Below are 26,201 nucleotides of genomic sequence, written 5' to 3' on the forward strand. Positions count from 1 at the left end.
AACGGCGGCAGGAGGCGGCGGAGCAAGCCCGACCACCCCTTGCGGCTGGCGGCAGCGAGCACGCCGGCGCTAACGCCTCTAGCCGAAGCGAAGCATCCCTTTTTGGGCCAAAATCCGGCGATCGGCCGGCTCAAAATCACCACCCACCATGGCTAATCACCAAGCAAGGAGAAGGAAAAAGCTTACCTTAGCCCCGACGAAGATCCGTGCCTCCCTTCCTCTCTGGCGGCAATGAAGGAAAAGGGTCACCCGTGCTACTTGGCTCTCCCTCTTCCTCTCTCTCTCCGGTAATGCGAAGAAAATCTCTCCCCCTTCTCCCTGGCGGCTCTTCTCGGTGGTTTTAAGGAGGAGAGGAAGCCCTAAAAATAGGGCTTCCTTCTTCTTCGGGATGGAACCAGTCCATCCCGTCGCCTCACGTGTGTCGCAAGTGAGGCCGGGGTTTTGGGACTGGGCCGGTCATTTGGACCGGCCCAGTTCCGGGGTCTTACAGTGGTGCTCAGCAAATTTAATATTTTTAACATCGAAGCTGAGAATCAACAAGAGAAGAAAATTAAAATTCTTAGATCAGATCGGGGAGGTGAATATACATCTAATGATATAGCTCAATTTTGTGAAGATCATAGTATCATTCATGAAGTGACTGCTCCCTATTCTTCCTAATCAAATGGAGTAGCAGAAAGGAAGAATAGGACTTTAATGGATATGGTTAACTCCATACTTATAAGCTCAGGAGTACTAGAGAATTTGTGGGGGGAAGCTCTAATTTCAGCCTGTTATATCCTCAATAAGATTCCCTCCAAAAATAATGATCTTACCCCATATGAAGTTTGGAAACATAGAAAATCTAATCTTAGCCATTTGAAAGTGTGGGGGTGCTTGGAAAAAGTGAAAATACCTGATTTTAAAAGAAAGAAAATAGGACCTAAAATAGTAGATGCCATATTCATAGGATATGCGGCCAATAGTAATGCCAATAGATTTCTGGTGATTAATTCAGAGGAAAATGATATTAGTAACAACACTGTTATAGAAGCTAGAGATGCAATATATTTTGAAGACACCTTTCCACTTAGGACTAGAGTAGATAGTGGTATACCTAGTAGCTCTAGTAGAATAAGGACAAGAGAAATAGAAGTAGAAGCAAAACCTAGGAGTAAGAGATCCAGGGTAAAAATTTTTTTTGGAGATGACTTCTATACCTTTCTTATAGAGGACTCTCTAACTACTTTTGAGGACGCAATGGAATCCTTGGATTCACCCTTTTGGAGAGAAGCTGTGGACAATGACATGCAGTCAATTATCCAAAATCATACTGGGGAACTGATTGATCTTTCTTTTGGCTGTAAAACTATAGGGTGCAAATGGATCTTTAAGAAGAAACTTAGGCCTGATGGCTCTGTAGATAAATTTAAGGCTAGATTAGTTGCCAAAGATTTTACTCAGAGATCTTTGGTAGATTTCTTTGATGTATATGCACCTGTAGCTAGGATTACTACTATTAGGGTCCTGATAACATTAGCCTCCATCCATAGATTAGTGATTCATTAGATGGATGTGAAAATAGTTTTTCTAAATGGAGACTTAAATGAAAAAATTTATATGGACCAGCCAGAGGGATTTATAATTTCAAGCCAAGAAAATAAAGTTTGTAGATTAGTCAGAGCTCTCTATAGTCTTAAAAAAGCATCCAAGCAATGGTACTTAAAATTTGATGAAATCATACTGATATTTGGATTTGAAATCAATAGTACAGACGAATGTGTATACTATAATAGAGTTGGAAATAAATTTGTGATCTTGTGCCACCAATGTGCCGGTGCTCGTTATCCGGCTTTCGTGTGTCGATCTTTCTGAATCGGTTTCTTGATTTGGTTAGTGTGCCACAGATCTTCAAATGGTTGATGAAGTAAAGCAATTCTTATGTCATAAGTTTGATATGAAAGATTTGGGACAAGCTGACTTAATTTTAAATACCAAAATAATTAAAAGTACAAATAGAATTGAGTTATCATAAAGTCATTATGTTGACAAGATTCTCAATAAATTAAATTATACCAATTGTCAGCTTGTCTCTACTCCCTTTGATCCCTCTACACACCTTAAGAAGAACTTAGGAATTCCTATCCTTCAAATCCTATATGCTCAAATCATAGGCTTACTAAGATTCCTAGCAAACTACACCAGACCAAATATAGCATATGCTGTAAATAGACATAGTAGATATACTATTAATCCAAATGGAGATCACTGGACAGCATTAGAGAGGATTCTTAGGTATCTTAAGGGTACCAAGTCCTATAGTTTGCATTTTAGTGGGTTTTCTGCTTTTCTAGAAGGCTATAGTGATGCCAACTGGATCAGCGATACCTTAGATGTTAAATCTACCACAGGATATGTCTCTCCTAGGAGGTGCTGCTGTGTCTTGGAAATCCACCAAACAAATTTTGATATCTAGGAGTACCATGGAGTCTAAACTAATAGCTTTAGACACCACTAGCATGAGACTGAGTGGCTTAGAGATCTACTTATAGACCTTTCTGTAGATGAGTTACCTTTACTACCTGTCTTCTTACATTGTGACTGTAAATCTGCAATAGTGCTACCAAGAAAATGTGTCGGGTTATCCCCACACGTGTTGCGACGATCGCAGCGGAAAGATACGTGCGGGGTTGTTCATCGCATGAATGTCCCGAGGACATAGATTTTAAAAAAATTCTAAGTTCTTTAACTCAGAAAATTATGAAATCTAAAGGATAGATTAAATTAAAAACTTGATTAATTTTCAGATCTATATAAAACAATTGTAAAGATCATATCTTTATCTTTGAGTGGGTAGATCTTCACCGCTATCTGATGATCGTGAAAATCAGGTTCGCTTAAAGCCGCACAAGTGTCTGGCCTCTACGGGTATCCACACGAAGATCTTGCTCGATCAAGGTCGTGATCTCACCGGGGTGCTAGCTCCCTTGCAGAGATCCTTTTTGATGGTTGGAACTCCTCTAAGCAATCAACTCTTGATTGCTTCCAAGAGGAGGAAGAAAGAGAAGGAGAAACACTTTCCTTTTCTTGGAAGAAGGAAGAGGATGCAGGGAAGAGAGGAACATCTTCCTCTCTATTTTTCTTCCATGCAGCTGATCAAGAGGAGGAAGAAGACTCCATATTTTGCTGCCTCTTTCTTTTCTTTGCCTTGCGGATGGAAGAAGAAGGGGAGAGAGGGGTGGCCGCCTATCATGAAAAGAAACCATAAACCCATGAAACAAGTCTAGGGCCGGCCCCCCTTTTTTATAGCCTTGCCCTAGGAGGAGGCCGCACCCCAACCGGGTCTCGCATCGCGGACACCCGGGACGTGCATCCCGGCCAACTGGGACGCGGATCCCGGGAGTACCTAGGGAAAGGAGGGGTTCTTGCCCCTTCCTTCTAATCCTAATCAAATTAGAATTTAGGTGGCCCTTGGTTCATTGAATCCTAATCTAATTAGGACCCAATTAGTCTCTCTATTTGATTCAAAATCCTTATCCATAAGATTAAATCAATTGTGACTCTTGGAGTCCTAATAATTAGGACCTAATTGGATCATGACTCGATTAAACTCTTCAATCCTAATCCAATTAGGAGTTATCTTCATCTATTAGACCAATAATTAATTAGGACTCTAGGAGTCCTAATCCAATTAGGACTCATATAATCTGAGTCCTAATCCAATTAGAACTTTAGGAATCCTACTCCAAGTAGGACTCTAATAATTTGAAGTCCTAATCCAATTAGAACTCTAGGAGTCCTACTCCAAGTAGGACTTTTGAACTTTATCAAATAAGATCGAGCCCAATTAATTAAGTCCAATTAATTCAATCAAATTATAATCCGATTGCAATTATTTCTTCTTCAACTCACTAATTCTTAGTGGGTTAAACCAATTGATAATTACAAACTATTATGATTCCAAATCACAATCCAACAATTAGATCGATTAGATCATCTATTGTGTGTGACCCCATAGGTTCTATTCTGTCTGGTAGTGAGATATATTGTGATCTCTATCACAACATCATTGAAACTCTTTTCAATGGGTTGGAACAATTTCAACTCTTCTCATTCGAGTTCACTGATCACCAAGTGAATGCCTTTGAGTCTCACAAGCCACCAGTGACACCTAGCAGCATGTCGGGGCAACCCAGCAGAATGGAATGATGAACCTCTAGGTGCAGTTAGTGTATGATACAGTTTCTCTATTATGGATTTCGACAGGATGGAGGTCATAAATAACTCGTCAAACCTCATCATCTGTCATATGTAAAATTTATTCGACTCTAGTTCGAGATTGGAAACTCTTTTTCAAAAACTACCTTGGCTAAGGATTTACGAACTCAGTCTTATAAATCACATAGCATCTCTTCTAATCTATCAAGGTCGATAGATTCCATCTAGATGTACTTCTACTCCTACAATGAATCTACTGTAATCAATCTGCACTACAAGAACCCAAATGGATAGGGCCCATGTTTATGTGCTCGTCAAACTACTGCAACCTCACTGTGAATAGCCGAGGCATTGTAGGTCAAAGGACCAGTCATACAACTGTAGCATAAAGTAAGTCACTGACGAGTGGATAGGCATCCAAGTGACTACTTGCTATGGTCATGCTCAGTATCCTTATTCTCTAACAAGCACTTACACAATTACTCCAGTGTCCCCACACTGTGTACTCAAGACTCGTCCATCAAAAAAAGTGATATGTGCACTAATCTCATCAGATCGATCACCGTCCTTGTGATGATCCATCGATCAGAAGCAATTCAGGAATTAATCACCAATGACATATGCCTTTAATTTTCAACTTTTGAGAAAATGCGTTATCATCTTATTAATTCCTCGGACGATTCATGGACACATAAGAACATGAATGAAAAGAATGCCCATCCTAATAAATTCATAATTAGGTCAAGTACAAATTTATATCCCAGAACAAAATAATGCGTCAGCCAAATTAGCTTCTAGCACATACTTCTAACAAAATGCCAATGTAAAAATGAACAGACACTTAAAAGTGCATCATAAATCATTAAGATATAAATTGACAACTAACATTATAATTTTGAATTTTGTAAAATTTGAAAATAATTTGGCCGAGCAGCTTACAAAAGGTTTGTGGAGAATAGTAGTTCTAGAGTCGTCGAAGGGGATGGGGCTTAGCCCATAAAGATAGATCACCATGGTGGGAACTCAACCTTAAAAGGTTCAATGAGTAGAAACAAACCGGAGTGTGACTAAGAGGAGCACTGTTTTATGTTTTCCTCATTTCTATGGTGCTAGTGCTCATAAAAGCAAGCGGTAGGATGAGTTTGTTTGTATAACTCTTAATGAGTTTGAGATCCAAGAGGCAGGAGCTTTCTTGCTAGCTTCCTTATTAGGACTCACCTATATGTGCAGTTGTGAGGCCGCGACTATGGAAAATGGGCGATTTCCTAAAAAGCACATGAAAGATACCTGCGCTTGGCTGCATTAGCGCAACCTGCTTATAACCTATATCGGGCTATATTATGTGTGCTGTTGATTTAATCTGAGCCATGGACCGAGGTTCAAGGTTAAGACCACCTTGGCTCCGTAGATGTAATCAATTGTCACTAAATGAAGGTTCAAATCGAAAGGTACCTACACCTATTACATAATATAAGATATCTAATATTTTGTTTTGATTTTAAAATTATTTAAAAATTAATTTATGTGGAAGATTGTTAGAAAAAATTAATTGGCGCGTGCTGGCGCGCGCCGGTGCCTTCCGCGGGCTGGCTGCGTCCGCGGAAGGTGGGGACGCGTCCTGGCGCCCGTCGGCGCCCTCCATGGGCCGGCCGCATCCGCAGAAAGCGTAGATGCATCCGCAAATTGGCCCTTTGCGACCTTTTTGGGCCAACGTCCAATTTGCGGCCTTTTTGGGCCAACGAGACGTTGGCCCAAGAAGGCTATAAAAACTTCCCTGTTCCTCCTATTTCATGATGAAAAGAAAGAGAAAAGAAATTTTGAAAAAATTTTGAAAAAGAATATTGCTCTTCCCCTTGGCCGTTTTTTGATTTTATTTTTTTTTCGCCTTCATTCAGCGAAGTTCTATTTTCTTTTTATTTTCTTTCTTTGCTGGATCTGCATGTCCGATTGGGTTCGTGTTGGTTTCTTCCAAGACGTATCGAAGAAGAAGCTTTGAGTCATCGTATCTCTAAGAAGGATTGCCGGGAGACCCATACGTAGGGGCAAATATTTCTTTGGGACAGCGTCAACGCGCTTCGACCTGCGTTCATTCAGGCTATCTCCATTTACCTTATTTCAAATTTAATATTAGTAGATCTGTAACATTTACAATTTATGATTTAAATTTATTACATGTTCTATAGAATATATTTCTTTTGTGCTAAAATAGATTTCTTTTGATTCCAAAGAATATATATATATATATATATATTATTCTTTTTAAGATTATTCTATTAATTGTAATTATAGTTTATTTACTTATTTAGGTGATATATTGCTAACAAAATATCCTGATGTATATCTAACTCTTTTGAAATCCAGATATCGAAGCAGAACAGCAGCCAAGCCTTAATCTCAAGGTATAGGCTATGACCGTAAAGAAATTGCTGCATTTTTTTGACAAACTCATTCTCTCAAGCAGACTATCAGTTAAATATTCCTATAGGATTAATGTAGTAATAGAAACAATATTTTTAATTAGTCTTTACCAACAGAAAATATTGAATATCCTCATATACTGACATGGTAGACTAAATCAATTACCTTGGCTTTTATTTTGGCATCCATAGTGATTTTAGTAGGTTGTTTTTTTGGTCCACATGATGTTAGTATTTAACTAAGAGTCTTTTGTTCGGATTATTATTTTTCTTACAGGGTACTAATCTAGAATAATTTTAAATATTTCATGTGCTGTTCAGATTACATTAATGTTTGCACGTAATTATGTGTTATAGGTTTTGATTTATAAATGAGCCACCTCCTATGATCTGTAAATATGCTACTAAGCTGACAACTGGATTCTGGGTAGACCAAATCATACCTAACAGAAGAGGATGTCAAATTTCCTTAGCAAGAAAGATAGTTTAGTATGTTCTTGAGGGTGACAACTGGTCCAGTTGGTAAAGTCGCTAGGGGACTGAATCCAAGTTAATCCAATCAGCTTGGATTCAGTCCCACCTCGACCACAGTTCATGAATGCAACGAATTTTGATGGGCATTGGCCATCTTATTTTCAAAGGATGGGAATGAAAAAAATACTAATTTTTATGACATTTATAGGGATTTATATTACTCAAAGAGGGCAATAAAGAGTAATGCTGGAGCAAACTAATTTGGTTATTACATAGAGTTCTGTTTTTGATGATCCTGTAATTTTTATGGTGATAAGAAGCAAATTGTTCTGCCATCACAAACATAAAAAATAGATGGCAAATGCCAATTATATGAGACACTGCTTGTTGCATATGATTATGAAATTTGAGATAATTTCAGGTTGGTCTCCAAACCTGTGCCTGTTGTTGATGCTTTTATACCGATACACTCAACAATACTCTTAGAATTTAATTAACTCAAAAAATAAAAACATTTTGGTTCAAGAAATAACCTTTGTGGATTGATTGATTTCAGGGTTATTTGATAGGTAACCCAGCAACAGGTTTAAAAATTGATATGAATGCTCGAGTCCCATATGCTCATGGAGTGGGGATCATATCAGATGTACTCTATGAGGTGAATTATCACTTAGACTCTATTTGGATATGGATATTAAAGGGTAATATATTAACTTTGTTTTAATCCTTCTCAGTTGATACAAAGAAATTGTGAAGGGGAAGATTATGAAAAACCTGTCAGAGCACAATGTGCTACAGACCTTGATGCTTTTGATAAGGTGGGCAACCTGTTCACTCACTGAGTCCTTATTACTCTGAAGGTGAAGTTAATCCTCTACACATGCAGTTCTACTCAGAAACTCAGGCAACGCAAATTTTGGAACCTAAATGTGCAAGAGCATCCCCAAAGCCTGAGGAAATGATTGGGGATAGAAGATCACTGAAGGGGTACATAGAGCTCCATAGTCCACCACCTCGTCCTGCTCTCAAGTGCAGAGTATGCAATTCTCTTTTGCATCACTATGTGTGTACTTTAGAGTGTCATGTGTGTGCCATAAAAAATAGCAACATTTAGGCTGACATCTTGCCAAAATGCAACAAGAAATCTGCAAGTGAGTATATAACCTTTATTATGACACTCATATATCTGAACATCCCATCGAACTAATCCATTTTGTTTTCTTGGTAGTGGGTGTCCAGTTAATGGATCCTGTAGGTTGATGCCCTTGTCATCTTGTAATAACAAGATAATATTGATAGGAGGTTTGTATATAATTTCAGGGTTTAAACTTTCTAACTTATTTTGCTATACCCAGTGTTTCCTGATATAAGTCACTCTATCTCTCTCTCAAAAAGGAAGGAGGGTTCAACTGAGCCCCCTCCTGATAAAAGCGGCTCAAAAGTTATATGTCCTAGCATCAATCAGTTCAAATATACCTCTCATGCTTTACTGACATAAATCTAACCCGCTCATGGTGACTAAAGAGAAATTAATGCACTACTTAATTGGACTAGCGATTGAAATGAGAGGTTCAATCTTTGATGTCACATAATTACTGGAAACTGCAGTTAAATCTTGATATCCAATAAAAATAAAACACATCATAAATTAATAATAAGGCCAATTTCCCTTTGTCTTAAGATAACTAGCTAAATTATATAGGTTTTTCTTAAGTCTCCAATTGATTTACTAATCAACAACATTGACTTCTTTGCAGTCTTATGCTTATTTTCTATCCTATTATTGGGCAAACAGTAATGTCACAAGAAAGGCTCTCCACATCAAGAAGGTAATTCTCCCAAACACATTTGACATGCAATGACATACAAAAAAGCAACAACATCAATTGTGTTTTGGCTTAGTGAAAACGCACACATATTTTATGCAAAAATATTGATATCTACAAGTCTCATGTCTTGTATGAATCATGGTCTTAAATCTTGGTTGGACGTTCCAACACTCAATTAAAATACTTGATGTCGGGACAGGACTGGTCCACCATTGTCCCAGCATCCCGATCAGTACATCTTGGGATATCCTCTGTCTTAAGTGTCGGGATGGGGTGGGACAGCGGTGTGTCCCATTCCATGGGCAGACATGAATAGCCCTATCTTACGGGTTTTAAAATCTTAGTTAATTGAATGGTTTTAATGACTAGCCATCATGTTTATGTATTGTAAGGGATCTTTGTGTGTGGATATTTGCCTTTTCAAAATTGTAGTACTTTGGATATCGTTTGTTGTTGCATATAACCTTTTATGAATTGTTCCCATTTTTAAATGTTTTCTTTTTTCAAATCATGTCAACAAACATCGAAAATGGAAATAACACTCTATCTGGACTTCTGGTATGTAAAAACACTTGTTCAAGTTGCAAAGGGACTAGTTGTAGAAATAGCAAAGCAAACAGAGACACAAGAACATAGAAATTTACATAGTTAGCTACGGCCTACATCCTTGAGCGGAGAAGATTGGAGAAACCTTCACTAATGGTGGAGAACACTAAAGAAGAGAAAACCCCAATTACAAAAGCCCTCAATCTCATAAGTTGTCAGAACTCCAAAACAAAGCTGTAATCCCAAAAGCTCTTGGCTGGGCGAAACATATACATGTACTGGCATCTCAAAACTTGGTCACCCTTGGGTTATTGGATGGACTAGCTGCAAGATATCAGATATAGTGTATGGAGGACTCAGCTTCTCTAGCCACCCGACAGGAGGCTCTTTTGCCAGTGTGCCCTCTAAATACAAGAAACGCCATAACAAATCTCCACCTTGGCTTGTATTTAATCAATCTCCACAAAAGCTCCATGACTATCTCCACATGTGCCTAAGCGCACTAATCAGCTACCATAACACCAATCAAGTCCAAATAATGATTCAAGTTGGCAACGGATTAGGCCTAATCATTATATCAGCTGGGTTATGTGATGTAGGGACCTTTAGGATTGTAAGATATCCATCTCCACAATCTCCATGATGAAATGATATTTGACATCAATTTGTTTGGTTATCTGATGTTGCATCTGATTTTTAGTTAAATGTGTGGCACTTTGGTTGTCACAATAGACAACTATTTTATCCTGCTGCATATCCAAGTCCTTAACTAAGCCACTCAACTAAAAAACCTCCTTCACTATCTCCATCACTGCCATGTACTTTGCCTTTACAGTGGACAAAGAATTGTGAGCCGTAGTGATGCCTTCCAACTAGGGGTACAAATGGGTCGGTTCGGACCGAGTCTTGAGTGACCTCGATCTGATCCGGTTTTTTGTTTGGGTCCTAATTTGGACCCAGACCCGACCCAATAAAAAATCGGGTCGGGTCCACAGCAGACCCAATGGATCATTCGGGTCGGGTCGGGTCCATGTATAACTCGGTCCAATCCAAAAAATTGGAGAGCTGGTGAAGCAAGCGGCCAGAGGGAAGACCAACATCTAGTTTGTCGCTTCTCTCTCCCACTCCCCTCCCCCTAATTGGACACTCAGCAGTAATTATTTATTCTGGACGATGGTGTCTGTGGGGTTGTTGAAGCTTTGCCAAACGGTGGAACCACCGCCGTTCTTGAGGACGAGGTTGCCGGACTCGCTGAGGGAAGCGGTTGTGACGCCCTTGCCGGAGGTTTTGGACTGCCAGACGATGGAGCCGAAGCCATTAGTTAGGCGGAGGCCGCCATCGGAGCGGAGCTATAGTGAGGCGGTGGAGTCGACCGCGGTGGGGGCGCTGTTGGTGCCGACGACGATCCAGACGTGGATGGCAGCGGAGTAGGTGATGACTGCGATGGAGGGGTTCTCGGGGTCGGAGACGAAGCTGAGGGAGAAGGTCTTGTTCTCGGAGGTCTAGGAGGAGTTGAAGGAGGTGAGAGTGGAGCCCAGGGGGATGTCGGCGGCGCCGGCAAGGGGAGGCAGCAGAGGAAAGCAAAGAGGAGAGCAAAAGTAGGACGAGGGCAGGAGGGGAGGACAAAAACCCTATGTCTCTCGCTCTCGGCTTCTCTTCTCGCTGGGTGGAGAGTTGGAAGAAGGGATAGAAATAGAGAGGAGGCATTTATTATACTGACAATCGCGCTCTTGTCTCTCTCTTTGAGAAATAGAGAAGAGACATTTATTATACTGACAACTGCGCTATTGTCTCTCTCCCCATAACCGTGCTCATCTGCAGCTGCCAGATCTACCTCCCAAAAGCAAGGCATTTATTACATTACGTGTAATAAATGGTAACCATAAACACTAGCATTTATTACATTAGGTATTGAAACTAGCACGAAAGAAAGAGTTATTATTTATAATAATATTTTAATATTTTACATATGGGTCGTTTGGGTTGGGTTGGGTTTAAATTTAGTAAATCTAGATCTGATCCGAAAATAGAACGGGTCCAATTTTAGGATCCGACCTGGCCCCACGGGTTCTCCAAAATGGGTCGGGTGAGGTTTAAACGGGGCAGGTCGGATCGGTCACGGGTCGACCCGACCCATTTGCAGCCTTACTTCCAACTAATAACAAAGCGTTTGAAAGTGAAAAGGTAGCCTGTTAATGACCAATTAGAATCACTAGTTTGAAACTGAAAACCCAAAATAGCACCATTATCATTGTTCCTATCATACATTAATGAAAATCTGCTATACTTGTCGAATAGCGAAGAATCCACTTCACTGCCTACTTGTCAACCCTAAAGGATGAATTTTGATGATTACGAAATACTTGAGTTGATGTTGTGTACTAATGATATTGGCTTGATTGTGAAGTTCTATAAGTCAAGAAAAATCAGAAGAAATGAAGCACTGCAAAATCCTTATCCTTAACACTTTATAAACACTTCATTAGATATATTCTAAAAGAAAAATGACCTTAATCCAATTCATGAAGATCAAAGAAAAAGTCTAAAGAACTCTGTCTGAGACACTTGTCGACCTTTAGAGCAAAAAGGACAAGTTTGAGTTGACTCTGGCACGTTTTCTTTAAGTGGTATAGTCAATGAGTCGACCCCGCAAGATATGAGTCGACCCTTGTGTAGTTCAAATTAAACAGAGGGCTTTTACCGCCTGAGACAAGATTTAATGAGTCGACCCTTGCTACAAATGAGTCAACCCCCGACATTGAAGAGTCGACCCTTATGTTTGAAGAGTCGACCCCAGCTCAGTTTCAGTGTTGGTCAGAAAGATTGTTTAATGAGTCGACCCTTGCTACAAATGAGTCGACCCCCGACATTGAAGAGTCGACCCTTATGTTTGAAGAGTCGACCCCAGCTCAGTCTTAGCGTTGGCCAGAATGATTATTGGATGAGTTGACCCTTGTGTTTGAAGAGGCGACTTCTAAAGAAGATGAGTCGACCCTTATGTTTGAAGTTACAGCAGCAAGAGCCGTCTTAATATATTGAAGTGCCGACCCAGGATAAACATGAGTCGACCCTTGGACTACATTAGTCGACCCCTGTACAGCTGGCACCATAACGGAAACCTTGTAATAAATTGTCTTTTTCTATAACATAAAAGATTCCTATTAGAATGGAAAGAAAGGAATTTGAATCCCTCTGAAGAATTGGTGTATAAATTCAAGGAAACCTCAGAAAGGAAATACAACAAGGAAGAGAAACATTCAATCAAGAAAAGAAGTTTCCACAAGAAGTAGAATCAAAAAAAAGGAGAAAGAAAAAGCAAAAAGTTCATCATCCTCACCGGCATTATTCAGAAACTTGCTTTTGCGAGGAAATCAGTCAGCTTCTCATCCATTGCGTAAAGAAGAGTTGGTGTTCAGCATTGGGATTCTCATCAACAGCCAACCTCTTCATCGGCTTCAGCATTGTTTCTATTGATTCATTCTATATTTCTTGAAGCTTTAGTTTTCTGGTTACAGCAATCATTTGTTTGGATTACTTGTTGCTGTAACAGTTTCATCATCTGAAACTTGCAAAGGCACTTCCAAGCCTTAATTGGAAGTTGTTGAATCGGGAGAATTCAGCAAGAGAAAAATTTTTGGTTGGTTTATCTGAAAACCAACTGGGTTGTTTGTGAGCTCGGAAAACAAACTGTGTAAAGATTCTTGGTTGGTTGCTTGGAAAAACCAACTAGGTTGTTTGTGAGCCTGGAAAAACAAACGGTGATAGGTTCTCAGTTGGTTGTCTGGGAAAACCAACTGGGTTTCTGATTGTGAGCTCGGAAAACAATCAGGCTGTAATATGCTAGATTATAGTGAAGTCTCAAGCTTGGCTTGGGGAGTGGATGTAGGTGCTGAAAGTGCACCGAACCACTATAAATCTCTGTGTTTGTGTGGCTTGTCTTTCTCTCTCTATCGCATTCTTCTAACTGCTTTTCCTCACCTTATTGCATTTTTTGTGCTGCTTTAATTCCGCTGCTAGCTCTCTGAGTTTGCAAAAGTATTTTAGTGGTTTCATAAGTCATTTAGATTATTATTTTTTAAAAGACCCAAATCACCCCCCCTCTTAGGCTACCTCTGGGCAGCAAGTGGTATCAAAGCCTGGTACTCACAGCCACTTATTGATCTAACAATCAAGAGTTAAAGATCATGGCAGCCTCTTTGGGATCTTCTATTGCCAAAGGGCACTTTACAGACCACCTCTTTTTAATGACACAAACTTTACTTATTGGAAAGCACGTATGCATATTTTCATTCAAGTACTTGACTATGATTTATGGACTGTTATTGTCAAGAGACCTCACACACCAACTAAGATTATTGATGGCATCACCACATTCAAACCTGAAATTGAATGGGATGACCATGATAAAGGGATGGCTCAGCTGAATGCAAAAGCCATGAATATTCTTTACTATTCTTTACATGCAAATAAATTTAATCGTATATCTATTTGCATGACCGCTCAAGAAATTTGGGATAGGCAGGAAGTTACTCATGAAGGCACTAACTAGGTCAAAGAATCTAAAATCAGTATGCTTGTGCATAAGTATGAACTATTTAAAATGGAAAACAGTGAGTCTATAACTGAAATGTTTACTAGATTCACTGATATTATAAATGGCTTGAAAAGCCTTGGTAGATCTTACACTAATAGGGATCTTGTTCGAAAAATTCTTATGTCTCTTCCTAGAGCATGGGAAGCAAAGGTCACTGCTATCCAAGAAGCCAAAGATCTCAACTCTCTCCCACTGGAAGAACTGCTGGGTTTCTTAATGACTCACAAGCTTTCAATGAGACAGAACCTTGAGGAAGATGAACCCAAGAAGTGCAGAACCATTGCTCTTAAGTCCACTCAACTTGAAGATGAGAGCGAGGATTCTGATTCTGATAACAGTGAGGAAATGGCCCTGATTACAAGAAGGTTTAGAAAGTTTTTCAAAGAGAAAAGAGAACTTCAAGAAAAGGCCTGTAATCAATGAAGAGCAAAGCAAGGAAAACAACAAGGAGCAATATGTTTGCTATGAATGCAAAAAGCCAGGATACTTCAGAACAGACTGTCCCTTGTTAAAAAAGGTTCCAAAAAGATTGAAGAAGAAAGCTATGCTGGCTATTTGGAGTGACAGCGATGATTCCAGCTATGGAGAAGAAGAATAGCAACAAAAAGCTGCAAATCTGTCTAATGGCACATGAGAATGAGGTATACTCAAATATTCGATATGATTTCACTTTTGATGAACTTCAAGATGCTTTTTCTGAGCTTATGATTGAATATAAAAAGCTTAGCTTAAAGAATAAGGAGCTGAAAATTAAGAATCAATCCATGGAAAAGGAAAATGCTCTGCTTCTGAAAAATGAAAAGGAACTGCATGAAGAAAATCAAAAGTTAGCTAAAGAAGTTGATAAACTGAAATCTATAGTAGACAGATTCACCTTAAGCTCTAAAAAATTAAATCTAATTCTTGAAAGTCAGTGAGTTGTCTTTGACAAAGCTGGATTAGGATACAATCCATAAAGAAAATAGAAATCTCTGAAAAACATGTTTGTAAAGCCTTCTTACGTTAAACCAAAATCTGCATTCTGTAAGTTAGATAAACTGAAACAGAAATACATTGCATGCAATCCTATAAGCCAAAATCTTGTAAGTAATGTTTCAATTAAGAAGATATGGATTCCAAAAAGAAGTATTATTGCTAACCTGCAAGGATCCAAGAGAGCTTGAGTACCTAAGATGAAAGCCTAAATTCTATTTTGCAGATATGTCTAGCATCCCATGAATCAAACAGAAGATGGTATTTGGACAGTGGGTGCTCTAGATACATGACAGGGGATGCTCCGGACTCTGGCTTAGCTGCTCCTTGATCTCCAATCATTGGCTCAGCTGGCTCTCTCTGGCTCTGGCCCCGTAGCTCTGCGTACCCAATGATCTTCCAACTTCTGGTACCCCATATGGAGTGACCGTTTGTTGTAGGTGTCAGTGTGTAGCAGTGCCTTGGAGATCTCTTCCTCCAGACATATTTGATGCTCTCTAAAAATCAGAGTAAGTACCATACCATAGGGTAAAGATGCCTTCGTCCTAGATACAGCTTCATGTATTTGTCTCATCATCATTGTCGGGAGATTCAGGGGAATGCCCTGAATGACGTACTCCATAATAACTAGCTCACGCTCAGATACATAATCAAATCTTCTGCTCTTCGGAAATAAAATTCATCCTATGAAACTATGAAGCAGACGCATCTCCGCAGATAATGAACTTGCAATCAGGTCATCAAAGTACTCTAACTCATCTCTCTCCATGACCATCTGCAAGGCTCTAATCCTGTCTTCTGATCTGACGGGTACTGAGCCCTCACTCGGTGGATGTAGTAACTGACCAAGACTCTGCTCAGTAATGACAATCTGGACCCCTCGGATGTCGGACTCAATCCCTCCCGAACCAACCCATACGGATGAGTAAAACTCACGAACTCACCTTGGGTAGGTCGGCACATCCAAGGAGCAGAGATACTCCCATCCCTGCTGCTGAATCCATTTACTCAAGCTAAATCCCTCGCGGTCCCAAAAATGAAAATCAATTTTTCTATCCGTGGTTACAGGCCTTCCCACGAATTTGGCAAGCAATACGGAAGGGGAAGGGGGCTGAGAAGGCTCCACACGTGCTTCGGCTTGTGGAGGAACTTCATCTTGGGCTCTATCTTGCTTTTCAACCATACTTGAACGAGTAACCCTTCTAGGTCGCTTGGCCACGGCTCTCTTTAGTGCCATCTTCACACAATCCTTTTGTACAAGATGATTGACCGGCATGGGAGTGGAAGGAATAGCGATTTACCGGTGATTGGAGGTCAATGGAGGAGTGGAAAAGGATTTTCTAAGGAGCTAGGGCACGTTTGGAAGGAGGAAATAGCCACTTTGGGGACTTTCGGCCGACTTAAGAAAGTAGGGCCCCCGCCGTTGAGTCGACTCGAACCACTGTTCGGGTCGGCTCGAGCTGGAGTCGACCCGACCACAGTCTCGGGTCGACCTGAGATCAGCCAAAAAAAAAATATTTCTTTGATAATAAATTTCTGATCCGAGCCTAACCAATTCTCAAGGGTCAACAATGCTCATGAAGAGGTTCTAAATTGATCATTTGAGCAAAGTTTTAAATCATATGAGAAGATTTTGGAGATGAGAGGAGTGTATCATGAAACTTTTGACTTTTTCTATGCAAAGAGGTCTCAACTCCTAATTCTCTTCTAAGCATGCAAAATGTATCCTCACTAAGGGGTTTTGTAAATATATCTGCCAATTGTCTTTCAGTACACATGTTCAACATTTATGTTTTCATTTTGCACATGGTCTATAATAAAGTAATGTCTAATTTCAATGTGTTTTGCTTTAGAATGTTGAACTGGATTTTTAGTTAAATTGATTGCACTTGTATTATTTCATTTTATGAAAATTTTATCAAGTTTAATTACATAATCTTGTAATTGCTGCTTAATCCGTAGCACTTGAGCACAACAGCTTCCAGCTGCAACATACTCGGTCTCAGCCGTTGACAGTGCAACTAAATTATGTTTTTTGCTAAACCATGAAATTAAGTTAGCACCTAAGAATTGACATGTTGTAGGCCAAGGTAACAACTCAAGAGGGGGGGTGAATTAGGTTTTCTAAATTTTATGACCTCTAATTAATTCTAAATGAATATGTAGTTTCGCCTATGCGAGGAATATAAGTGCAGTGGAAGCAAGAATAGTTAAGCTCTAGGCAATTATGATTAAGTTACTTTGAGAATTCAAGCTAGAGCAACTACTCAATATAGTAAAGTAAATAAAGCAAAAGGCACAATGCAAACACAAACACATATAGTGGTTCGGTGCACTCCAAGGCACCTACGTCCACTCCCTAAGCGTTTTCTTAGGAATTCACTATAACCCCTTGGATTGCAGTTGGATTGTTTTACCGAGCACAATACAAAAACCTAACAGTTTTACGGGATCACCAATAAGAACTTAATCGTTATGCTGTCAGTTGAGCTCGGGTCAACTCAGATTTTGCTGGGGTCGACTCGAGCAAGGCTGGGATCGACTCGAGCTACAGTGGGGTCGACTCTGATAGAAAAATCTAGAGAGCACTTTTCTTGTTGATACAGGCTGGGGTAGACTCGAGCTACAGTCGGGTCGGCTCGAGCTACAGTAGGGTCGGCTCGAGCTACAGTAGAGTCAGCTCTGATAGGAAATTTCAGAGAGCAATTTTCTTGTGTTACAATTTGGGGTCGACTCGGATTTTGCTGGGGTCAACTCGAGCATGGCTGGGGTCGACTGGAGCTTGATGGAGTCGGGTTTGATAGGGAATTCTAGAGAGCAATTTTTTTGGAAAACTTGTTGGGGTCGACTCGAGCTATAGTGCCAATTTCTGGGGTCGACCCAAACTTTGTGCCAAGCATGCCAAGTTGTGCCAAATGTGCCAGAGTCAGCTCCAATCTTTCTCGGGTCGGCTCTAGGTCTGTGCCAAGGTGTGCCAAAGTGTGCCATATGTATCAGAGTCGGCTCCAAACATCCTGAGGTCGACTCTAGTCCTGATTTTCTACATCTTAAGTTTAGACTTGCACATAAAACCACTAAAAGACTTTGCAAGTAATTTAGGATGCTTGGCATATTAAAGCTTTATCTCTTTAACTATGCAAAAGACAGAATTGCCCTTTAAGGAAACTTAACTCTTAGCTTTGTTAAACTGAAAATTTAGTTTTCCCTCAAGTTCTTCCAATGAATTTGTCTTTAGATTAGTTCTTAAGAGTTGTTTCAAATGTATCAAGCAAACCGTGTCAAGGATGTATCAAATCTTTCTTCCTTGTGTACTAGATCTTTTGAAATACTTAATTTAAAAGCATTAGTACATTAATATCAACTCAATGGCTTTGTAAACATTAAAATCATATAAGGGTCAACAATCTCTTCCTTTTTTATGATTACAAAACATTGAGTATTAGCAAATTGATATTCATGTGAGAAGTAAGGTTTAATGTATAGAAAATGCTTTTGGTGCAAAAGTTTCAAAATAGTCTAATTTAGAGAATGTATCAATGAACCAAAAGCTCCCCCTATCTTATCTAAATAGATGCCAAATAAATTTTAGCTTTGCTCCCCCTTACTCTTGTATTTCATTAAAATAAAATTTTTAAAAGTTTGTGTCAAAGCACGAGTTTCAAGTTATGTGTCGAGGCAAGGAAAATCTTTATGATTATGTGCCAAATACTTATGTATCATGCCTTCTTATGTATCTAGACTTATGTATCTTGAATTTTCATGGATCATGAATTCTCATGTATCAAGATTTTAAAATTTAGACTTTTTTTTGTCAAAATGCAGATTTTCTTTTTGTCGCATGTCTTCCCCTTAAGTATATAATGTATGCCTCTTAGTTTAAGGGTTAATACTCATATTTTCTTCCCTATTCAATCTTTCTTATCGAATTTGCTTCTAGTTTCTCTTATATTTTCTCTTCCTTTTTGTCATTATCAAAAGGAAAAAATAATAATGAAATGGATAGCATTGTAATGACAATCACAAAGATCATAACTCAAGAGGAAACATTGTATTTCATCTATGCCAAAAGTACAATGTTCTTAATAAGAAATACAAACTACCACATAAGACAACATTGTTTTCAGTTAATTTAAAGTAGTTCAGCAACAAAAGACAAACACCAAAAAAAAAAATCCATACAAGAGCTAGATAAACTCTAGTCACTAATCGAGATGTGCTCCTGTAGTACTATCACTAGGCCTAGATGGATCTAATGGCTGAGAACGAGCTCTAGATCTCCTAGTATAGGTGGCGAGGGAAGGTTTGGTCTGATGAGAGTGAGACGGTCTGTGAGCCCTATGGACTGGCTGGCTCTGTGCTGAGACCTCAGAATCAGCAGCTCGAGACGCGATGGGACCATGTAGCTCTCTCTCAATAGTAGTCAGCTGATCTGAAAGGCTCGTCACCTGTGTCGATACACCCCTGATCTGTGCCGACAAGCTATCTGATAAGCTCTCTAGCTGACTCGTCGGCCTATCTGAAAGGCTCATCACCTGAGTCGATATCATATCAGCCATCCTACTCCACTACTCATCCGTGAAACTAGTAGGTGCTGATGATGAAGGTCCTGCCTCTATATGTGAAGATGGATGCTCCACAGGTATCTTAGGCTCTGGGATGAAATCTCTGGGCTCTGGTAATTCAGGCTTAGCTGCCTGTCTCTCCGGCTCTGGCCCTACAGCTCTGCGTACCCATTGACCCTCCAACTTCTGGTACCCCATACGATGAAGTGACCTTGCATTGTAGGTGTCAGTGTGCAGCAGTGCTTTGGAGATCTCCCCTTTAGACAAATTTGATACTCTCTAAAGATCAAGATAAGTACCATATCATAGGATAAAGAGGCCTTCGCCCTATACACGGCCTCACATATCTATCTCATCATCATTGCCGGGAGATTCAGGAGAATGCCCTGAATAACATACTCCATAATCACTAGCTCTCGCTCAGATACATAGTCAAATCTCCTGCTCTTCGGAAATAATATCCGTCCTATGAAATTATGAAGCAGTCTCATCTCCGCTGATAATGAACTAGCAATCAGATTATCAAAATAGTCTAACTCATCTCTCTCCAATACCATCTGCAACGCTCTAACCCTGTCCTCTGATCTATCGGGTATAGCACCCTCACAAGGTAGATGCAATAGGTGACCGAGACTCTGCTCAGTAAGGATAATCCGGACTCCATGAACGTTGGACTCAATCCCTCCCGAACCAACCCGTAATGATGCATAAAACTCACGAACTAACCTTAGGTAGGTCGGTACATCCAAAGAATAGAGGTACTCCCATCCCTGCTGCTGTATCCATCTACTCAAGCTAAACCCTTCGCGATCCAAAAGTTGAAAATCTATTTTTCTACCTATGGTGATCGGTCTTCCTGCATATTTGGCAAGCAATACCGAAGGGGAAGGAGGTTGGGAAGACTCTACATGTGTTTCAGCTTGTGGAGGAACATCACCTTGCCTTCTATCGTGCTCATCAACCGTAGATGAACGAGTAACCCTCCTAGCTCTCTTGAACACGGCTCTTTTGGGCCCCATCTTCACCTAATCCTTCCTTACAAATTGATCTACCGGCTTGGGAGAGGGAGGAATAGGGTTTTACCGGTGATTGAAGGTGAATGGAGGAGTGGAAAAGGGTTTTCTAGAGGACCAGGGCTTGTTTGGAAGTGAAAAATACCCAAATGAATGGGATTCGGCCGCCCCTTAAAAGAGGGGGTCCCGCCGTCGAGTCGAGTCGACCAAGGTCTCGGGTTGACTCGAGTTCAGCCCTAAAAAAAAATTTTTAATGATTTTTTTCACTGATCTGATCCTTACCAAATTTTCATGGGTCAACAATGCTCATGAGAAGAAGCTCTAAATTGATCATTTGAGCAATGTTTCAAATCGTATGAGAAGATTTTGGAGATGAGAGGAGTGTATCATGAAACATTTGACCTTCTCTATGCAAATGGGTCATATACTCCTAACTCTTTTCTAAGCATGCAAAATCTATCCTCACTAAAGGGTTTTGTAAATATATTTACCAATTGTTTTTCAGTACATACATGTTCAACATTTATGTTTTCATTTTGTACATGGTCTCTAATAAAGTGATCTAATTTCAATGTGTTTTGTCTTAGAATGTTGAACTGGATTTTTAGGTAAATTGATTGCACTTGTATTATCACATTTTATGGGGATTCTATCAAGTTTAGTTCCATAGTCTTCTAATTTTTGCTTGAGCTATAGTACTTGAGCACAGCAGCTTCCAGCTGCAACATACTCGGCCTCAGTCGTTGATAGTGCAACTAAATTCTACTTTTTGCTGAACCATGAAATTAAGTTAGTACCTAATAATTGACATGTGCCACTAGTGTTTTTTCTATCTAGTTTACATCCAGCAAAATCACATTCAAGTTCAGAATCTACCTCATCGTCATTGGCCATGTAGCAGATTTGGACCGTCTCTTGTTGATCTTCCTCTTCCGAATTTGACTCCTCACTTTCACTCCATTCAGCCATGAGGTTTCTTTTTTTAAGCTTTCTTGCCATCCATTTCAATTCCGGGCAATCTATCTTGAAATGCCCGGGCTTGTTACACTCATAGCAAATTGACATTTCTTTTTTTTTCTTTGTCCTTTTCCTTTTTCTTGCTCGAGTTATCTTTGTGGAAGGGCTTCCTTTTATGAAATTTCTTCCCTCTCATAAATTTTCTGAATTTTCTTGCGAGCATAGCCATTCCTTCATCATATTCCTCCTCATCATCAGACTCTGATTCAATTTCCTGTTTTGGCATTATAGACTTCAAGGCAATGGTCTTCTTTTTTTTGACCTCTTCTAAGTTTTGCTTCATGGTCAACTCATGGGTCATGAGTGATCCTAGTTCTTCCAATTGTAGTGTATTGAGGTCCTTTGCTTCTTGAATTACAGTTACCTTGGCCTCCCAAACTCTTGGTAGTGACCTGAGAATTTTTCGCACTAGTTTAGAGTTAGTATAAGACTTTCTTAAGCTCTTTAGTCCATTTATGATTTCCGTGAATCGAGTGAACATTTCAGTTATGGACTCTATTGATTTCATTTTAAACAATTTATACCTATGTACTAATATATTTATTTTTGACTATTTAACCTGATTAGTTCCTTCATGTGTGATCTCTAGTTTATCCCAAATTTTTTTCGCGGAGATGCATGTAGATATTCTATTAAATTTATTTACATCTAATATGCAGTAAAGTACATTAATTATTTTAGCATTTAATTGTGCTAGTTTTCTATCACTATCATTCCAATCCATTTCTGGTTTAGAAATGATTGTGCCCTCTATACTAATTGTGGGTGTATGTGGTCCTCTAGTTATGATATTCCACAAGTCATAATCTAGAGCTTGAATGAATATCCTCATCCTAGCTTTCCAATATGTGTAATTAGTGCCATTAAACAGAGGAGGTCTATTTGTGGATTGCTCCTCGCTCATAGAACATCCTACTTGGGTTGTCATGATCTTTGACTCTTGATCGTGTGATCAACAAATACTATGAGAGCACCTTGCTCTGATACCACTTGTTGCCCAAGGTGACAAGCCAAGAGGGGGGTGAATTGTTTTTTTTTAAATTTTTCAATCCCTTAATTAAATCAATTGATGAGTGAGTGGTTTAGTTAATATTAATTGAGTGCGTGTAGTGAAGTTAGAACAATACACAATACAAACACACAAGAAGTATAGTGGTCCGGTACTCTCCTAAGCACCTACGTCCACTTCCCAAGCGTTTCCTTGGAAATTCACTATAATCTCGCGGATTACAGTTGGATTGTTTTCCAGGCTCACAATCCAAAAGCTTTTACACTTTGGTTTTTCGGGATCACCAAAAACCTATGTTGGTTTTGCGAGCTCACCAACGAACTTTCACCGTTGGTTTTACGGTCTCACCAACAAACCTTACAAAGTAATTAAGAAGAAAGAGTTTGAAACTTGTAGAAGAGCAAATATAATAATTTTACACTAATAGAAGAGATGAGAAAATAGTTATCACTTTAGGATGCTCTTCTCTTCTTTGCCAAGGTTACTTCACTTCACAATGGTTTGGTCGAGCTGTTGAATGCACACTTAGATTGCTCAGTCACCTCCTTTTTGAGACTTAAATGGAGAACCTTGATGAAGGATGTTAGGGCTTGCTTTGACTTGAATGAACTATTGATTTCTTGGCAAAAGATACTTCCTCTGATGAATAGTGTCACTTTAAATACTTGCCCACCTCTCTTAGTCACTCCCTATTGGTTAGATTTGAAAAACTATCCGTTACTAGTCGTTGGGAGGTCAAAAAGCACTTCTGGAGAACTAGGCAACTAGCCGTTATGCCCTTGCCCGTGCTGGGGTCGATCGAAACTTTTCTAGGATCGATTCAACTTACTGTTCATCAGACTTGGGGTCGATCCAACTTACTCTGGGGTCGACTCAAACTTTACTGGGGTCGACCCCTGCTACAGTAGGATCGGCCTTCTCAGGAACCACAGAACCTTACATTTTCGGCTATTTTCACTAGGGTCGACTCAACCTTTCTTGGGGTCGACCCATGCTACAGTGGGGTCGACTCAAGCTCCATTGGGGTCGACCCTCTCAGGGAATCCAGAGACGTGGTTTTTGAGCACATATCTTTGGGGTCGGCTCATGTTCAGTTGGGGTCGGCTCCATTGGGGTCCGCTCAGGTGTTCTTGGGGTCGGCTCCATCTGGGGTCGGCTCAAGGAAATTTGGGATCGGCCCTTTCAGTATTTTCAGAGAGTTGTTTTCTTGAGGCTTGAAGCTGGGGTCGACTCAAGGTTTTTTGGGGTCGGCTCCTCTCCTGGGGTCGACTCAAAGATATATGGGGTCGACTCCACTTACTGTTGGTCAGTGCCATTTTTGCAGGAGTGTGCCAAATGGTTTCAAGGTGTGCCAGGGTCGACTCCACTTAAGTTGGGGTCGACTCAATCCACATTTTTCTGCATCTTAAGGTTAGACTAATTCATATAATCAATGAAACATATTTCAAGTAATTTTGAGTGTATCCCACGATAGAGCTACATACCCTTAACAATGAAAATTACTGTTTTGCCCTTAAGAGTATATCTCACTTGAAACTTTACTTAATTAGATTTAGGAGTTCTCTATTACTTGTCTACTACAGATTTTATCTCGTTGTTAATCATTGAAAGACGTCTTGATCTCATTCTCTTGATGTATCATGAATGTATCGAGGGTGTCGTATTCATTAGTGATGTATCACGTTATACTATTTTATTAATTTGATATTCCCTCAATGGTTGTGTTAATCATCGAAGTAACACTATTATTCTCAAAAGTTGTTTTAACTGTATCAGGAAAGCGTATCAAAAATGTTTGAATTCTTTCTTCCTTTGATACTTATGTACTAGATCATTTGACATGCTTAGGTTTAAAGCATTAGTACAACAATAGGACCTCAATGGCTTTGTAAATATCAAAATCACACTAGGGTCAACAAAGGTAAAGAAGGCATGAGAGACCTTTGCCTCCCCACCAATATTAGGGCGGTGCAAACCCCGAACCGAGTGCAATTAGGTAGTTCTGCTTGGATCAAGTCGGTTTAGGCCGATTTGAGCTTGTACCGAGCCAACTGCATATCCCAACCTAGTAATCACTAGTATGGGTTGGTATACCCTAACCCAAGTAGTTCGGCCATTCTGCTAGCAAGAAACTTCTTTTTCCCCTTCAAAGCCATAGTTAACCCTAAGTAAGAATAGCTTTCATCTTAGCCATTACAAATTAAAATCATTTGACCAATCAAATTTCTCTATTTCAAACCTTAGTGTCATCTTGAAACCCTATATCAATCTTTGATATTAGTATATTATACAAAGATGATCATAGAAAGCTTTACTAATGGTAGAGAAAGTATAGAGGAGAAACCCAATTAGAAAAGCTCTCAATCTCATGGGCTCTCAAAAGCCCAAAAACAAAAGTTCCATCCAAAAAGCCCTTGGACTGGCAAAATAAATACATGTATGGACACCTTAAAAATATGGGTTGGGGGCTCCAGCCCTGAGTCCCCAAATGGCCCTGGACCCCCAACTGGGCCCATCTATCATGAGAAAATTGTGGCCTATACTAGTAGGAAGTAGTTAGCATAAAAAAGGCACACATAGTGAATTATGTTTTGAGGGAGCATGCATTGTGAATTATGAAGGAAAAAAGAAAGATGTTGGAAGAAACAAGCACTTATCTCTAATTATGTGTTCAATAATATAAATGTCACGCATCTCTAATTATGTGTTCAATAATATAAATGTATCCCTCATTGACTTGTTGCATTAATGTCATCCTCTCCAACATTGGTTTTATGGGGAAGATATGTCACCTTATGTGCCAATTAGGTTTCTTTTTTTCGATGGGAACCTGCCATCAGTTTTGTTTGTGATTTATAGAAAGTTAGAATGCAATTGGCAGCTTGTTGTGAATAGTATTCAAAATAAAAAGTTAAAATAGAGAAGATAAAAAATAGATAAGTTGGCACATCCAAGTTAGAGGTTACGGCTTCTACCTTAATGTTTATAAAGGTCAATTGTTTGTTCTTTAATTTCTATGGCCTCTAGTGATTATCACCAGAAATCTAACCCCTAACAATGATGACATGAAGCAGGGAACAGTGAGAGAATGGCAGAGGTGTAATCTTGACTTACCTTATACAAAAGACATCCCAAATAATATAAATTATCATCTTAGCATCACCAGTAAAGGTTATCGTGCTCTCGTATACAGGTGAACCCCTGAGCATACCTTTACTCTTATCATCATCTATTGTAATTGTGGTATCGTGCTGTACTCTCTAATGTATCACATGCCCTTTTTGTTCACATAGTGGGGATCATGACTTGGTGGTACCTTTTCTGGGCACACAAGCATGGACTAGATCTCTCAATTTCTCTGTTGTGGATGAGTGGAGATCATGGCATGTTGGTGGCCATATTGCCGGGTGAGCTTCTTACTAGTGTCAGAATTCTTATGTGATCTGATCTTCTCTATGATTTGGATTGTACCATCTTACCATGAGTTCATTCTGATTGGGCCCTGTCTTGTTGGTTTCTTAGATACACAACAACATATTCCAACAATTTAACATTTGCAACTGTAAGGGTA

The 26,201-nt window shown here is 39.6% G+C and overlaps 1 protein-coding gene across 2 annotated transcripts in view; it reads left to right on the top strand.

Annotated features, from left to right (window-relative positions):
• Positions 1-26,201, top strand: part of LOC120113374 (serine carboxypeptidase-like 18) — a 37,883-nt gene that overhangs the window by 11,119 nt on the left and 563 nt on the right. The window contains exons 6-13 of one of the 2 annotated variants that reach the window (XM_039134513.1): positions 6,559-6,596; positions 7,645-7,746; positions 7,823-7,906; positions 7,975-8,124; positions 8,846-8,917; positions 25,705-25,823; positions 25,924-26,037; positions 26,153-26,198. In XM_039134513.1, the coding sequence (XP_038990441.1) occupies positions 6,559-6,596; positions 7,645-7,746; positions 7,823-7,906; positions 7,975-8,124; positions 8,846-8,917; positions 25,705-25,823; positions 25,924-26,037; positions 26,153-26,198 (725 nt within the window). The remainder of the gene's footprint in view (positions 1-6,558; positions 6,597-7,644; positions 7,747-7,822; positions 7,907-7,974; positions 8,125-8,845; positions 8,918-25,704; positions 25,824-25,923; positions 26,038-26,152; positions 26,199-26,201) is intronic. The other variant, XM_039134514.1, reaches the window with a different exon arrangement.

Source organism: Phoenix dactylifera, chromosome 16 (assembly GCF_009389715.1).
Source record: "Phoenix dactylifera cultivar Barhee BC4 chromosome 16, palm_55x_up_171113_PBpolish2nd_filt_p, whole genome shotgun sequence".
NCBI classification, from domain to species: Eukaryota; Viridiplantae; Streptophyta; class Magnoliopsida; order Arecales; family Arecaceae; genus Phoenix; species Phoenix dactylifera.